General features: G+C 45.6%; 1 protein-coding gene across 1 annotated transcript in view; it reads left to right on the top strand.

Moving 5' to 3' along the window:
* CREBBP (CREB binding protein) overlaps positions 1-15984 on the top strand; it is a 126536-nt gene that overhangs the window by 42040 nt on the left and 68512 nt on the right. Inside the window, exon 3 of the mRNA XM_061209682.1 lies at positions 13865-14041. Within this exon, the coding sequence (XP_061065665.1) occupies positions 13865-14041 (177 nt within the window). The remainder of the gene's footprint in view (positions 1-13864; positions 14042-15984) is intronic.

The following is a 15984-nucleotide window of genomic DNA, read 5'->3' as shown; positions in this document are numbered from 1 at the left end:
CATGATTGCCGTGGTTGCTTTGTTATTACCAAGTGGAAACTTCATGCCCTCAATAGTGAGTCGTCTAATCCTGTTTTTCTGCCCAGTGTTTGAAGAATGAACTGGAAAACAAACCATCTTAAGTCCTAGAACAAGGCAAGAGATAGATAATACTGGGAAATGCCAACTTCATACATCGTATTGGAATTACTGACCTTGTAAATTACAAGTTACAATGTATGCCCGTCTGTTTTCAGTATTGTAGAAAATTTATTCACTTTAGAGAATCCTGTCTGATATTAGAGATTTTCTGTGCTCTATTTTTGGAAAGAGATCTTAAAGGCACCTCAAGATTGCACAGTGCTTTGTGGTTTTCAGAGCATTTTCCTATGTGCTGTTCCATTTAAGTTGGAAACAGGAAGTCTGAGCAGCCCCCTGTGCATGGTGTACAGGGGTGTGTGGTCTCATTGGTGAGCGGCCATGCTGATAGGGCTATGGGGGAAAGCACTGGGGCATGGAGATAAGGGACAGACCAAGGGGAGGTTCGGAGCATTGTTTTCTCCCCTGAGAACTTGGCACATTTTGCTTGGAGATTGGCTGTAGAATGGGAGATGCTGGCCTGCTTGGCAGTTGTACTTTTAAAGTTGTCAGGGTGTGGCTGCACCTAGCTGTGCTACTGCCGCATGTGGATTCATTGAAGGAAAGGTGTGCGGAGATGGGAGTGGCCGGAAGACGGAAGGTGGTGACTCTCAGGTCAGTCTGTCAGAATCTGATTGGAGACATCATAGCAGCTTTCATTCCTGTCTGTTGATTTTGCAAGTGATGCTCTTCAGAGACAGAGCTTACCTCTTATAAGTAATTATCAACGTTAATAACCAGCTTACTCCTGCTTTTCCCAGTATTGATGTTCATTTTAATTAATACCTTCGATCTATCAGTCACCTCCCAGCCAGATGGCTGGTCATCTAGTCCGATTTTTGTGGGTATCTGAGTAGAGAGAGACTTTGAAACTGCAAGAGTAACTTCTCTAGGCCTAGTGGATACCCAGGCCCCTTCTAGAAATGTCTTACCGTATTCTCATTCATGGTGATGATGCCAAACAGCACCCGTCACTGATGAATATTACAGTTACTATTTAGCCCACTTCTCAAGACCCACCTCAAGTTAGACCACCTGAGCTGTTTGTCTGCCCACAGGGCCAGGGCCCCCTTCTCCCCCTTCAGACTCCATTTAACAGTCAGTGTTGGTGCCACCTGCTGACAGCGCACATGTGTTTTCCTTGTAGCTTGTGTCTCTTGCCTTGGGCTCGAGAGGACGTGGCCCTGCATGCTGTGCACCTCCACCACCCCGTAGTATCTCCCTTCTGGAAGATGCTTAATAGATATCATTCTAATAATTGATAACGTGTATATTACCACTGCCTTTTCAGCTTCCACTGTGCCAAAGATCAGAGCGTCATTGCTAACAGCTGAGAGCTAGGAGGCAGGTGGGCTTTAGTGAGAGTTGGGCAGATGTTATAGCAGTTGGATCATCTCCTTGCTGGAAAAGGTGCTACTCCTGAAATAGGTACTTTCCAACTGTAAATGTACCTCACTATCGAAACCTGGGAGCCAAACACATGCTGGTAAATCTCTCATGATCCAGTCTCTTGCCTGTTGCTCTCCAAAGCTCAGGTACCAGATAGATTGAGAAGAAATGGTATCCCTGCTGCCTGAAATATGAACCAAGATTCAGGTAGCAGAATAATTGTGCCTTTGTTGTATCAGGAGTCACTCACGAAATTTCCGTTGATAAACATAAGCTACTAAAGCAACATACAGCTTTTTATATCCTGATTGGCTGTTGACTATGTTTGCGTCTCTTTTCCCTCCTTCCAGCCTTCTGTGCCAATAGTAGTGGTAGATGTCTGAGTGGCTGAGCCTCATTCAGGCTTTTTTTCTGGTCACATGTATAATGCATTAGAGCAAAGTGTGACAACTTCCAACCATGTTATCACCGGGGTGAATTTGATTTAAATTACCACCCAAGAGTAATCTCTTGACAGTCATAATCAGTTTGATCTACCTAGTTTTATTCAGTGTCTGATGACAGGTTAAAATTAATATTTTAGGGATTTCCCTGGTGGTGCAGTGGTTAAGAATCCGCCTGCCAATGCAGGGGACACAGGTTTGAGCCCTGGTCCAGGAAGATCCCACATGCCACGGAGCAACTAAGCCCGTGCGCCACAGCTACTGAGCCTTCACTCTAGAGCCCACGAGCCACAACTACTGAGCCCGTGTGCCATAACTGCTGAGCCTGCGCACCACACTACTGAAGCCCACGCACCCTAGAGCCTGCGTGCCACAACTACTGAGCCCACGTGCTGCAACTGCTGAAGCCTGCACGCTCTAGGGCCTGCGTGCCACGACTACTGAGCCTGCGTGCTGCAGCTACTGAAACCCACGCACCTAGAGCCCATGCTCTGCAACAAGAGAAGCCACTGCAATAAGAAGCCTGCGTACCACAACGAAGAGTATCCCCTGCTCACCGGAACTAGAGAAAGCCGCGCACAGCAACGAAGACCCAACGCAGCCAAAAAAATTAATTAATTAATTTAATTTAATTTTAAAAAAAGAAAAAGCAGTTAATATTTTAAGTACAGGTGTGCAGCCCAACAGTGTGTCATCTTGTCACTGTGGGCAGTCATAATGTTTGAGCAGAGAATGGCTTTTAAAAGTAACTTTTCGGGACTTCCCTGGTGGCGCAGCGGTTAAGAATCCACGTGCCAGTGCAGGGGGACACGGGTTCAAGCCCTGGTCCAGGAAGATCCCACATGCCGCGGAGCAACTAAACCCGTGCACCACAACTACTGAGCCTGCGCTCCTAGAGCCCATGCTCTGCAACAGGAGAAGCACACGCACCGCAACGAAGAGTAACCCCCACTCGCCGCAACTAGAGAAAGCCCGCGTGCAGCAACAAAGACCCAACGCAGCCAAAAATAAATAAATAAATTTATTTAAAAAAATAATAATAGGGACTTCCCTGGTGTCACAGTGGTTAAGAATCTGCCTGCCAATGCATAGGACACAGGTTCGAGTCCTGGTCCGGGAAGATCCCACATGCCGCGGAGCAACTAAGCCCATGCACCACAACTAGTGAGCCTGCGCTCTAGAGCCTGCAAGCCACAACTACTGAAACCTGCGTGCCTAGAGCCGGTGCTCTGCAACAAGAGAAGCCACCGCAATGAGAACCCCACGCACTGCAATGAAGAGTAGCCCCTGCTCTCTGCAACTAGAGAAAGCCTGCGTGCAGCAACAAAGACCCAACGCAGCCAAGAATAAATAAATAAATAAAATTTAAAAAAATAATAACTTTTCCTCCTTAGATAAAATAATGTTTCGTGCAGAGAATTTGAATAATATAGAAAATGTTTAAAAAATAAAAACCACCTCTAAACCCTTTATTAAATATTTTGGTGTTCTGTCTTGCTCTGTGTGTATGTATGTGTGTGCGCACGTGTGCGTGTGTTACGGGGATTATATTTTTTTTAATGCTTTTTTTAGAAGTTAATGTTGTACAAGGACCATTTTCCCCTTGTCAGTAATGGGTGAGTTTTTATAGTAAAAGAACTGTTTTACTTTTAATGCCACCGCTACTGCCTTACATTGATTTTGCACTTTCATTTTCCAAGTGCTTTCACTTACATTATCTTCAGGAGTGAGGTGCAGCGTCTGTAGAGTGTTAAGGTACCTCTGTGTGTCCTCAAAGCCATGTCTCTGCACCAGTGGACATGACTAAGAACACTTTACTATACCAAGTATATTTTTGTTAGGACTTTACACAACTCAGTTTTTGGTTAGAAGTAGAGCCACATGTATTTGAAAGAGTGATATGTCTTTCAGTGTGTTTTATGGTTTGAGATTTATGGCATTTAATAAGCTGGGTGGGACTTTATCCTCTCCATTCCTTTTCTTGCAGCCGAGGAGGCCCCAGAAAACACTGGGTTTGTGTCCTCACTCTGCCTCCTGGGACTCACCTCCTGCCCCAGCAGTGAAGCTGATCGCCTGTCTGTTACAAGAACTTGTTTAGTTTTCCTGCCCCAATGGAGAGGAAGAACAAAATTCTCTTAAATGTCAGCTTTCTCTCTCTTTTAAATTTTGCTAGAAATAATCATGGGCTCTCTTCCCTACAGCCTTCTTTGCCTGTTCGGTCCCATCTTTACCTCTCCTTCCCCTGAATTCCTGCATTATCTGTGTGGACGTCACCTTGTTCCTCTGTTGTCTCCTCTGCCTGCTCTGTTTCATCATTTTTCAAGTGGATTGTAAATCCATGGAGGAGGGTACTTCTTGGCCTAACAGGAGAGAGCTGCCCTGTAGAGGGTCGGGGTAAGGTTTATTAAAAACTTGGCTCTCTGTTCCATTGTGCTGTAGCTGAGCTGCAGTGTAAATTAAAATTCGTCTTTCTACAGATTCATTCCTTATAAAATAAAATGCTTTTTTCTTTTTCCCTTTTCTCTCCTACTCTTTTATCATCTTTTCCTCTTTCCTCCTCTTTCTCCATAGCCACTGTGGACTTGGCTTGACTTGGCTTTGATGCAATCCTAAAGAGGCTGCTTTCCCACCTAAAAAATGTTAGGACTTGAAGAATTAGGGAAGGCAGTCAATTTAAGTTTTATCACCCTCACCTTGGCTTGGCGGTACTTCCTGTAACACTATCTGGGAAATGGCGTGGAGGATGTGAAGCTGTGCAAAGCGTGGGGGCCTGTGCAGTGCGGGTGGCAGGGAGCGCCCTACAAAATCCCAGTCTCCTGGACAGGCCGCTGGCCACCCCACAGGGAGCCTGGACTTAATGAGGTCCTCCCAGTCCGGGGGCCGGCACTTGGCCACACTGATACCCGAGTCCCCATCTGCCTCTCATTACGGGTAGGTGGGCCTTCCAGGAGTACAGACATCATACAATTCAAGGGCTGATTGTTTAAAACCAAGAAAGTCACCGGCTTTTTGGATCACAAAGAACTTTTTTAAACTAAATTTATTTATTTATTTTTGGCTGCGTTGGGTCTTCGTTGCTGCACGCAGGCTTTCTCTAGTTGCGGCAAGTGGGCTTCTCATTGCGGTGGCTTCTCTTGTGGAGCACGGGCTCTAAACGCACGGGCTTCAGTAGTTGTGGCACGTGGGCTCAGAAGTTGTGGCTCGCAGGCTCTAGAGCGCAGGTTCAATAGTTGTGGCATGCGGGCTTAGTTCCTCTGTGGCATGTAGAGTCTTCCTGGACCAGGGCTCGAACCCATGTCCCCTGCATTGGCAGGTGGATTCTTAACCACTGAGCCACCAGGGAAGTCCAGGATCACAGGGAACTTTAAAGATCACCTAGTGGTCATCTAAATGCTTCGTGTCTCACGGCTGAGGAGAACTAAAACTTAGAGGGAACGAGAGGTTTGTCTCAGTCACACAGCTGATTAGCCGCAGAGTCAGGATTAGTTTCCCCAGTGACCTTGGTCTGGTGCTTTTGCTTGTGAATTAATGCAGACTGTACCCTGGAGAGCTGGTGTGTCTAACTTTTGTGACCTCTGAGGGATACCAACAGTGTTAGGGCACCGCCTTTGTTGCTAGAAGTTTCTAGAACAATTGGGCAACTACAAATGAGGCCTGAGGTCTTGGCAGTGATCTGCTGTCCTGTCACCTTCCTTTTAGGAGTTTCCACCATTCTTTCTAAGTCACATTCTGTTCACATATCATCCAAGGGCAGTACCATGAGAGTCAGTAAATACTTCTGCCCATCTTCCAGTTGCAATTTATTAGTCTAAGGAGAGTGTTCAGACTTGGGGGCTGTGTATTTCCCTGAATGCTTTCAAAGCTGGCGTCCTTCTGAGAGTTGAGTTCAGCGAGGCGGGCTGCTCACACGCCCAGGGTCCTCATTCCCAGTTCTCTTACTCCAGGTGACACTGGACAGCCAGGCGATGGCTTTGGCATTGCGATTTGTTGCATATCTCTACTTACTTTTTATCTGCCAAGTTGAGGTACTGGAAGGATTCCAAGAGCAAGCGGGTGATAGCAGACAGCTGAACACAGCCATGTCTTTCCATGAAAACTGCTTTTCTTGGCTTTCTCCCAACAATGTTAGGTTGCCAGGAGAAAATGCTTTTGGCTTTACAAATGATATGGCCATACTCTGGGGTAGTTCTGGTTTTTTTGGGTTGTTTTTTTTGGGGGGGGGGCTTTGTTTTTTTGTTTGTTTGTCGTTTGGTTTTTTTGGTCATTGAAAAGAGTGAATACTTGTGACTCTTAAATTATTTGGCAGCATTTTGCTCATGGCATCCTAAATTGTATTGTTTTTACATACTTTATATGAATTTGTGGTTTTATATGTGTACCAGCATGTGAAGAAAGATGCTAAAAACTTCAGGTTAATAAACCTGTCAGGTTAGGTTGAAGCCACATCACATGGAACATTCGTTGCTTTGTCGTGGCCGGCTTGCAAGTGGGAGTCGCATCAATCTCTTTTTTTGTGAAAATGTTCTTTCTTGTTCAATTCTTCGATGTTTTGATTTAAATTTCAACCCAGGAAGGTTAGGCTAGGGTATTTTGATCATATATTGTTACAGCTTATGATCTATTTTAAGTTCCAAGTGAACGTTCTGAGTATTAATTATTTTTTAAGCTGGAAAACAATCTAGAGTGAAACTGGAAATTTTGTGATTTACTAGGACAATTTGAACATAGTTGTCTGTTAAAAGTATTTCTACAACTGGTGAATGCACAAGATTGTTTTTGTCACAAGTTTATTTCATGTGTCTCAGCAAATGTCTCATAATCAAATGCCAGTAATCCCAGCTGGCTTCTCCCTCTGATCCTACCTGTTTGAACCACTCCACCATCACACAGTCTCTGAAAAATGTTCAGTTTTTAAATTAGTGTCCTAAGCATACTTAGGAAAGAAACTACATCTAGTGTAAAATGATTCCCCCCCAAAGCCAAATAATAACATACTAGCCAGCACCTGTAGCACCTGCTACGTGTCAGTCGCTCTTCTTGGTGCTTCATGTTCGTGAATCCACTTAATTCTAACACAACCCTAAGAGAGGAGGTGCTATCATCTCCACTTTACAGGTGATAAAGCTCAGGCACAGAGAAGTTTAAGTAAATTGCCGAAGGTCACACAGCTGGCAAGTGGCAGAGCCACCCGCAGACCAGGTCCTCCGTACTTAACCACAACGTCCTACTGTCTCTTAGAATGAAATCTTATTTGTGGCTATGTTCCAATAAAACTTTTGTTTGTTTTGTTTTTTCAAAAACAGACATTGGGGTGCTTTGGCCCTGGGGCCATAGTTTGCTGACGCCTGGTCTTGGTGGACTGAGCCTGTCCCTTTCGACGGTGCGAGTCTGGGCAGTGCAATTCCGGGTGGGCCTGGAGGAGCCGAGGCTCTGCCTAAGTGAGGGGGCAACGAGCCTGCAGTGGCGGTGGCGCCTCTAGGAGGGGCAGGGCCGGGCAAGCATCACGGCAGGTTCACCAGCTGATTTGTTGTGTTCCTAAGCTTTCTGGGCCACCCTTTCCTCATCCACGGAGTGTAAATTTTGACTAGATAACTCTCTGAGGCCTTCCAGCTGACAATTCTAACCTGTCTTATCGTCCCTACTAAGCTTATCGTGAAAGGCCGTATTTTGTTTTCTTTCTGTCTGTTTCCTGACCAGCATCACACCAGTTACACACACACACACACACACACACACACACACACACGGCGGTACTTCCTCTGATTGCTCTGCTGTGCACACACACACACCCCGTTGGTACTTCCTCTGATTGCTCTGCTGTGTAGTGTGGTTTTAACTGTATATCAAGGTGTGAGGAAAACTGCTGAAGAATTCAGCTTTTGAAAAAGCGTGTTTAGTGGGCTCATTGAAACCACATCAAACTCAACATTTGTTGCCACTTGAAGCATTTCTGAAGCCCTGGTGGACTCTAAGTAAAATCATGAAGTGGAAGCGTGTTTCTGGCTGTCCTGCTCCAGTCCTGAACATCTTCCCTCTTACCTCCCTTTCACGATATTCTCAAATGGTCACACAGTGTGTCCCCCATCAAGCTTTTAGTTCAAAAATAGTTATGATCTGATCCTTCCTGTGAGTGTGCATATCAAGAGGATGTTTGGAGATGGAAATTGGGGAGAGTTCATTTGTGAGGGTGGTGGTTACGTGAGTGGTTGATGTCTCTGGACGGGAGTCTGCTACTGGGAAAGGCCCCTATGTGGCGGGGGTGTGTGAGGTCTGGGAAGAGGGAGTTGCCTTCCCCAAGGGCAGGCATCCTTAATCTTTAGGAGATCTTAGGACCCCTTTTGAGAATCTAATAATGGACCTTTTCTCTCAAAAATGCACATCACACAAAATGTGTACAGACGTTTCCGCCCAGGCACCCCTGCCTGCCATGGACTGCCCAGGCAGGCCCAGGCCCACTGTCTCATCCCAAGGGAGTTTGGGCTGCTGATGATGGTAGAGGAGCTACAACCTGTGGTGGCCCTAACTGCAAAGAAAGGGTTTCTCTGTCCCACTTTCCTACAAAAGAGCAAGAAAAGGAATACTTGGCTTGCTACTATTTAGAAACCTATTCTGGGGAGAAACTTACATGATCATTGTTACTTCTCCTTAACACCCCTAGTTAGTTCTTTGGGTTTTCAGTTACTACCTTATTTGATTAGATGAGTTAGGTAAGTAGTAGAGATCTTCTCCGGGTTAGTGCAGTGTAGTGGAGAGAATCTCCCTGCTCTTTTGCAGCCCACGGCTTGTTCTCTTATTATGTTGATAGTTGTCATATCATGACACAAGTAGAAAATGAAATATTTGTCCCACACTGAGGTCAGCAGAGGAGGCCGTTTGCAGCCACAGGTGACCATGGAGGCTGATGGACCATTATCGCAGTGCACCAGTGGGAAGCTCTGGGCTGGGGCCTGGCTGAGGCCTTGCACCAAAGCCAAAGGTTTGCTGGCCTAGTGCACGTAAGCACAGAGTGCCTGTTGTACAGCCAGGCCGGGCTCCCGTCTGTGCTGTCATGGGGCACAAAATCGCATTTGTCCTGTAAAACCAACTCCGAGTGCATATGCTCTTTGTACTCAACCTTTGAGCACAGGCCAGTGGACTGACAGCCTGTCCATTGCAGCTAGTAGCTGAGATCCTCATGGTGACTGTTCAGAAAACAGAAAGGAGCCTGTTCTGCTGCCTCTCCCAGTGCCCGCTACACCCAGTGGTGACCCTTATCTGTGCTTGGCTTCTGTGACTGGGGCACGGTTCTTTGATTCCCCCCCTGCCCTCAGGGCTGATGTTGGGGTTTCTGTTGTTCCGAGGGGTGGGCTGCATGATGCAGTGGGTCTCTAGGAGTGTTCATTTATTTGGTTCTTTCCCCAAATACTAATTGAGTACCCACTATGTACTGGGACCCAAGGACACAGAGGAGACGTGTGTTCCAGGAAGACAAGAAGTTTCATCCTGGTTTTGTGCCAAAGATAGATTTAGAATGGGTTGTCATAAATATTATTATGACAAATACTGCCACAGAGTCGTGTCCTGTTTTGAACCTTCCATAGCATATCTGTAGTATGTGTCTGTCAGAGTAGAGAAGCATCGTCTACTCTGTCCCTCTTCTGTGATGTCTGTCATTCACTTTCTTGCCTGACAGCTCAGAACTTCAGCAGTTTTTGGTTGATGGGCCAGGTGCTGTCAACAGAATTTGCTGCGGACACTATCTTTGTTTCATAATGAGGCTCGTGTAGGCATTGTTCAGGTTTGTTTGAACTAAACCCTAAAGACAGGTTTCCTCATCTGGTCTCATGCTTTAGAGTCATGCCAAGGCTAATACCTAATCCCATCCTGGGGCAGGGGGTAGGCCTCAGGATCTGGCACTAGTTTTGTGGGGTTTGGGGGAGGTTGTCTTTTTTACCTTCTTACCTAGTTTGTTCTTCCCTGGTACACAGGGACTGTGGTTTACGTGTCTTTATTGTCTCACTGAAGTGATAGACAAACAACAGAGTAAGTAGGTTGTCAAATGATTGATTGATACACTTGGTTACAAGAATGCGTTTTCATGGGAATACTTGGTAGACCTATAAAGCATTATTTAATTTAGATTTCCTTATGGGGGAGCTTGCCTTTTTTTCAGTACTTACCATAGTTAGCTTTTCCTGTTTTCTAAGATTGAACTTGAATTAAATGCTTAAAAGGGCTCTGGAAGAATAGAGTGAAAGGATATTTTAACATGTATGGGCTGTTGCTGAATGAGGCAGAATATAAATATTTATCCTGTAGGCTTTAATTTGTTCATATATTATATAAACTGCACCATTAACTGAACAGTTGCCTATTTCTGCTGTTCTACTTTTTGAATATTATTGAAAAGATTGTTTGCTGGTTCTGTAGCAGCCTTAAACCAAAATATGATAAACTTCGGTTGAAAATAAAGTTTACTAAATTGCTACTAAGTAACTGTTGGGAAAATAAAAGAAATACATTGATTTTATTAATTGGAGTTAGACAAACATATCGATTTATACTGTTTCATCATGAGCTAAAGAACACGTTGGTGCTAAAAAACATGTGTTAGCTAGACTTGGGAATGTTCGATCTGATCAAAGGAGAAGAGATACGGACAGGAAATCAGAAATCTAGAAATCTCTAGAAGTGAAGGGCTTTTACTCAAAACTGCAGGCTAGGACTGGAGCAGCCTTCCGGTTCTACCAGGCTCTGCCGGGGGATAGTTGGGACCACGGGGCCTAGTTGGCTGATGTGGCTGGGTGGCCTGTTAGAGGGCTGTCCTTACCTGGGCCTCTGTTAACTCTGATATTAAGGAGGGACTGGCCCTGGACCAGGGAGCTGAGCCCTGACTTTGGAGCCTGATCCTGAAGGTGGCTGTGACTTGCTTTGGTTCATCCTTGGAGTGTGTTGTCATAGGCTGAGGGTGGGATTTTCCCCAATTTTTTTTTTAGACACATAGCCTCCTGTGAGCTGGCCATTCCTTACCTGCTGTCTGTGATCTTTGACTTTACCTTGGTTCTTGCCCCATGAGGATTGAAACCATGTTGAGAGGTTTCCTTCACTATGGAATGGCCAAGAAGAAAAGGTGAGAACGATTTCCTGATGAAATCTGTCAGTGTCCACAGCACTTTGGTGCTTTGTCCCAGAGGCTCACCAGGCAAGTAGTAGCCAACTGACCAGACCACACACCCACCCAGTTTTCACCCTGGCAAGGTGATCGTGTGAACGCCGTCCCAATATTCGCAGAGCCTTAGACGTTTTTAACAGGGCTGGGGAACTTTGAGCCGCACAGGTCCCCTTTGGAAGCTCGTTGAGCTCTTGGTATTTATGTCCCTCTCTACACCAAAGGGCTGACTGCCTTGGACAGTTGGCGTCAGTGGAAGGACAGTTGCCTCTCCTTTCCCACCCCCCAGCTGCCATCCACTTTGATTCATCAGTACTAGAAACTTCCAAAACAACATTGATTTTTCTTGTTTATCAGATTGGTGGTTACATGGAGCGAGCTCTATGACAAGTAGGAAAATTGCATCTGAACGTGTTCTGAACCAGGCTTGGTTCATAGGAGGCGCTAGGTAAACGCTGGCTGACTGTGAGCACGGATTCATGGAGAGTAAATTGATGCATGTGTCTTCTGACATGTTTGGTCCTAAGTAGAGAAATTTTAAATGAAATTTAGGAAATGGGGGACTTCCCTGGTGCGCAGTGGTTAAGGATCCGCCTGCCAATGCAGGGGACACGGGTTCGAGCCCTGGTCCGGGAAGATCCCACATGCCGCGGAGCAACTAAGCCCGTGCGCCACAACTACTGAGCCTGTGCTCTAGAGCGCACGAGCCACAACTACTGAGCCCGTGTGCCTAGATCCTGTGCTCTGCAACGAGAAGCCACAGCAATGAGAAGCCCGCGCACCGCAACGAAGAGTAGCCCCCGCTCGCCACAACTAGAGAAAGCCCACGTACACAACGAAGACCCAGCACAGCCAAAAGTAAATAAATAAAATAAATAATGTAAAAAAAAAAAAAAAAGAAATTTAGGAAATGGAAATTATAACCATGTTTTTTCCCCAAATTCTTGGGGCTCTGAGAGCAGTGTTTGAGTTTATGCAGAATTCTACAAGAAGTAATCATTATGTGGACTTAATTTAGTGTAACACTTCCTGAAAATGTAGATTTTTGCTTCAGTTCTTCTGAGTTTCAGATAACAACTGAAGGAACCTAGTTGAGAATCAGAAATGTTCTTTATGTTAAAAGTTTGCTTATTAAGTCTTGCCTTGATTAAATCATCTGAATTCAGAGTTGAGCCTACTTGGTGGGCTTCGTAAAGAATTTGTTTTTGTTTCAGTTTTCTCAAGTTGACTTTGAATTTCAGTTGAATTTAAATTTGTTTCAGTTTACTCGAGTAAAGCAAGTAAGGCAAAAGTGGCAGCTAGAATGTGTTCACTTTCAAAAAATTGAGAAGTACCGCTGTGAGGGCTATATGTGGAAACCACCAGTACATATGAAAATGCCAGAACAAGATCTTTTTGGTTACAGTAGTTTGGTTTTATTTGTGTTTTTATGAGGACATTTCAGCAGGAAAGGGTCGATTGTGTTGAGCATCTGTTTGTTTGCAGCCTAGAATTTTAGAGCTGAAAGAAGTAATGCAGTTGTCTTGTGCAAGACACTCATCTTTCAGGTGAGGTAAAGGTCCATAGAAGGAACGTGAGTTAACCAGCGTGAACGGGCTGGTGCAGTCACCATGTGAGGTTGGTGGAGAGAACTGAGCTGTGATTTCTTGAATGGAAACTCTGTCCCCTAGGGAAGGGGGGGTCTTCCCTTCAGGAGACTCCTTCCTCCCAGTTTCTAAACATCAAATGCACCAGGACAGCAGAAAAGTAGAGCAGGCAGTAGGCAGCAGATGGATTGTTGCAACTTCGTGAGAAAGCAAAGCAGGCAGACTAAAAAAGCCACTCTCTTAGTAATGAGACTCTGCTTCTCCAGAGGGGGCGGCTGAGCAGCAGGGTATCACTGTGGGGATTCCCGGATTCATGCCTGTGGAGGTTAGAGCTGAGGGGTCTGGCGGGAACCTGGCTGGGGGCTCTTGACTGGAGGGGATCTCTGACTCCTGTGGTTGCTTGCTGCCCCACTCCGCGGCATAGGTGGGGTTCCTTCTTTCCATTCTTGGCTTTATCTACTATACAGTTTCTTTTATTTCACTGTAATTGAAATAAGACTTTATTATGGAAAACTTCAAATACGTATAATATTAGAGGGGCTAGTATAACAACCCCCCACACCTGTCCCCTGGTGAGGAGTCACCGACGTTTGTCCAGTCGTTTTTCATCGACGCTACCCCTTGCCTCACTAGGTTTTAAAGCAGATCCCAGACATTATATGATTTCTTTGTCAGTATTTCTACTGTGCATTTTGAACTAATGGAAACTTAAATCTGATTGGGGGGTGGTAGCTGAAAGAAACTAATTACTTACAGAGTAATTAAGGATTAAACTGAAGGCGCTCCCCTTTGTCAGTTATTCTGGAAGATTTTGTTTTCCAAATGATCTTAATGGGTCGGTGCCACTCTCAGGGTAGGGGACTTGGCGTGAGGAGTATGGCTGAGGGGTAAGGGTGGAAAATTGCTGGTTCTTGGGATGATATTTAGGAGGAGGGGACAGATGGGGTTGTTGGGAGCAGCTTCACTAGTCTTCTGCCTTTAGTCTGTAGCTGTTTGAGCAAGTTGCTCTGTTCATAATCCTAATTGTGAACCCTGAGAATGAGCCTTTAATTTATAATTGAAATGAAGATTTTACAGGAAGTAACGATTTTTGCTTCAGTGGGTCAGAGTGAGCGTTTCTGAGGCTCTTCCTTTCATATGTGGTCGCGTCAGGATGGCTGACGTTGCTCTTTTTGTTTCAGATGGGAATGACTGGTAACACAAGTCCATTTGGACAACCCTTTAGTCAAACTGGAGGGCAGCAGATGGGAGCCCCTGGAGTGAACCCTCAGCTGCCCAGCAAGCAGAGCATGGTCAATAGCTTGCCTCCCTTCGCTGCAGACATCAAGAATGCTTCGGTCACCAATGTGCCAAACATGGTAAGTTGCCCTTGGTCTCAGAGCTGTGGGTCTCCAGTGGGTGCTTTGGTGTGTGGATTTTATCGTGCTGACAGTGAAGATCTGCAACTAAAAGTGCATCATGGGTGAAAGGAAAATAACCTGTATTTCTTATGCATACGCTCTCTCAGTGAGTTTAATTTTCTGTGATGAGCTGCCCGTAAGGGGCTAGTTAAGATGATTCAGCTAGTCCTCCCGGGGTCCCTATGTGGAGGGAGAGGGTTCATGTCCATGAGTCATTTTGACTTTCCTCAGAGTCACCCTCTTGATTCAGCAGTAGAGCCAAGAGAATTGGAGAGATAGGCTTTTTTACACTTCCCGTCTGTTAGTGGTTGAAGCTGTCAGTAGAAGTCCATCCATTTCTGTTACAAAGGACATTTATCTTCAGAGAACTGTACCTTGTCTGTGAGATGTGTGTGTCCTGTCTGACTTGACAGATGGTTTCACATGTCTTCATCCTCCCTGAGATTTCCTACCTATAAAATAGAAACTACCCTTGGAACTCTCAACCTAACTAACCCAGATATTAATGGGAAAATAGCTCCTTTTGTGCCACAAAATGGCATCTCTTTTAATTCCGGCCACTAAGGGGAAGTGTGTTCTTTTGTCGGACCTCACTGTGCATACATGGCTTCTGCGTCTCTGATGTGCCTTTAGCGATGCATCAGGGCCTGGAGCAGCCACTCTCCTTTCCCCTGGGCCTGCCCTGCCAGGGCTGCCATCCACATAGTTGTGCAGAGTGATTTGGGAAGGCTCAGAAGAAAGCTGGGGGATTATGTTCAGAAAAAGTTGCTTTTTGTCTTTTGATTTTTAAAAAACTTTAATTTGAAGTATTTGTTGTAAAGGTACAGCCAAGAATTCCTCTATCTCCATCACCTGCTTCCCTTGATGTTAACATCTTCTGTAACCTTGGTACGTTTGCCAGAACTAAGGAATTGACTGCTTACAGTACTTAGAAGTTTTGAGGCTGCTGGAAGCAGGAAGAGTTGGATCTCTTTCTCTTTGTTTTTGTTAAAAATCAGAAAAAGGGGCTTCCCTGGTGGCTCAGTGGTTAAGAATCTGCCTGCCAATGCAGGGGACACGGGTTCGAGCCCCGGTCCAAGAAGATCCCACATGCCGCGGAGCAACTAAGCCCGTGCGCCACAACTGCTGAGCCTGCGCTCTAGAGCCCGCAAGCCACAACTACTGAAGCCCGTGCACCTAGAGCCTGTGCTCTGCAACAAGAGAAGTCACTGCAGTGAGAAGCCCATGCACCGCACGAAGAGTAGCCACCACTCACCACAACAAGAGAAGGCCTGTGCACAGCATCGAAGACCCAACGCAGCCAAAAAAAAAAAAAAATCAGAAAAGGGAGTGATACTGAGGTATCCTAATCAGATTCCCGAGGTATCCTAATCAGATTTGCTCTCAGTTTGCTACATTCTTCCTTCTTTAAAAAGAAAGGGTACAAGCAATGAGATCTGTTTTCAAGTTTTTACTTCTTTATTTCTTCTTCTGATCATCCCCCTGTAACTTTCCTGGATCTGCTTCTCTCCTTCCAGTAACTTTTTGTTGCCAGGATTGCCCTGTTCCCGGCCATACAAACCCAGAACTTACAACAAAGCCCACTGCTCCCTTCACGCGGCTCCTCTCAGCCCTGGGGGCGGCAGGCCAGGATCCCCAGCCCTGCTCTTCCTGTTCTCGCCTGCCTTTCCTTTTCCAGTCCTCACTGGGAGGGCAGTAGCGTGGACTTCAGTACTGTTGGTTGTCACCTGGGTTTGGTCAGTGACCTGGAGCACATTTTGGCTTCAGAGTAAGAGTGTTTGCTTTTCACAGACATTCTGTGTTTTGTAGTCTGAGAAACCCTGACCTAACATTTTCTTCCATTTTCTTTTTTTAAATCTTCTCCAGGCCCACTTTTTCATCCTTTCTCCTTTACCCCCAAC

This window comes from Eubalaena glacialis, chromosome 13, assembly GCF_028564815.1.
Source record: "Eubalaena glacialis isolate mEubGla1 chromosome 13, mEubGla1.1.hap2.+ XY, whole genome shotgun sequence".
NCBI lineage: Eukaryota > Metazoa > Chordata > Mammalia > Artiodactyla > Balaenidae > Eubalaena > Eubalaena glacialis.
This window is presented reverse-complemented; position numbering and strand designations above follow the sequence as displayed.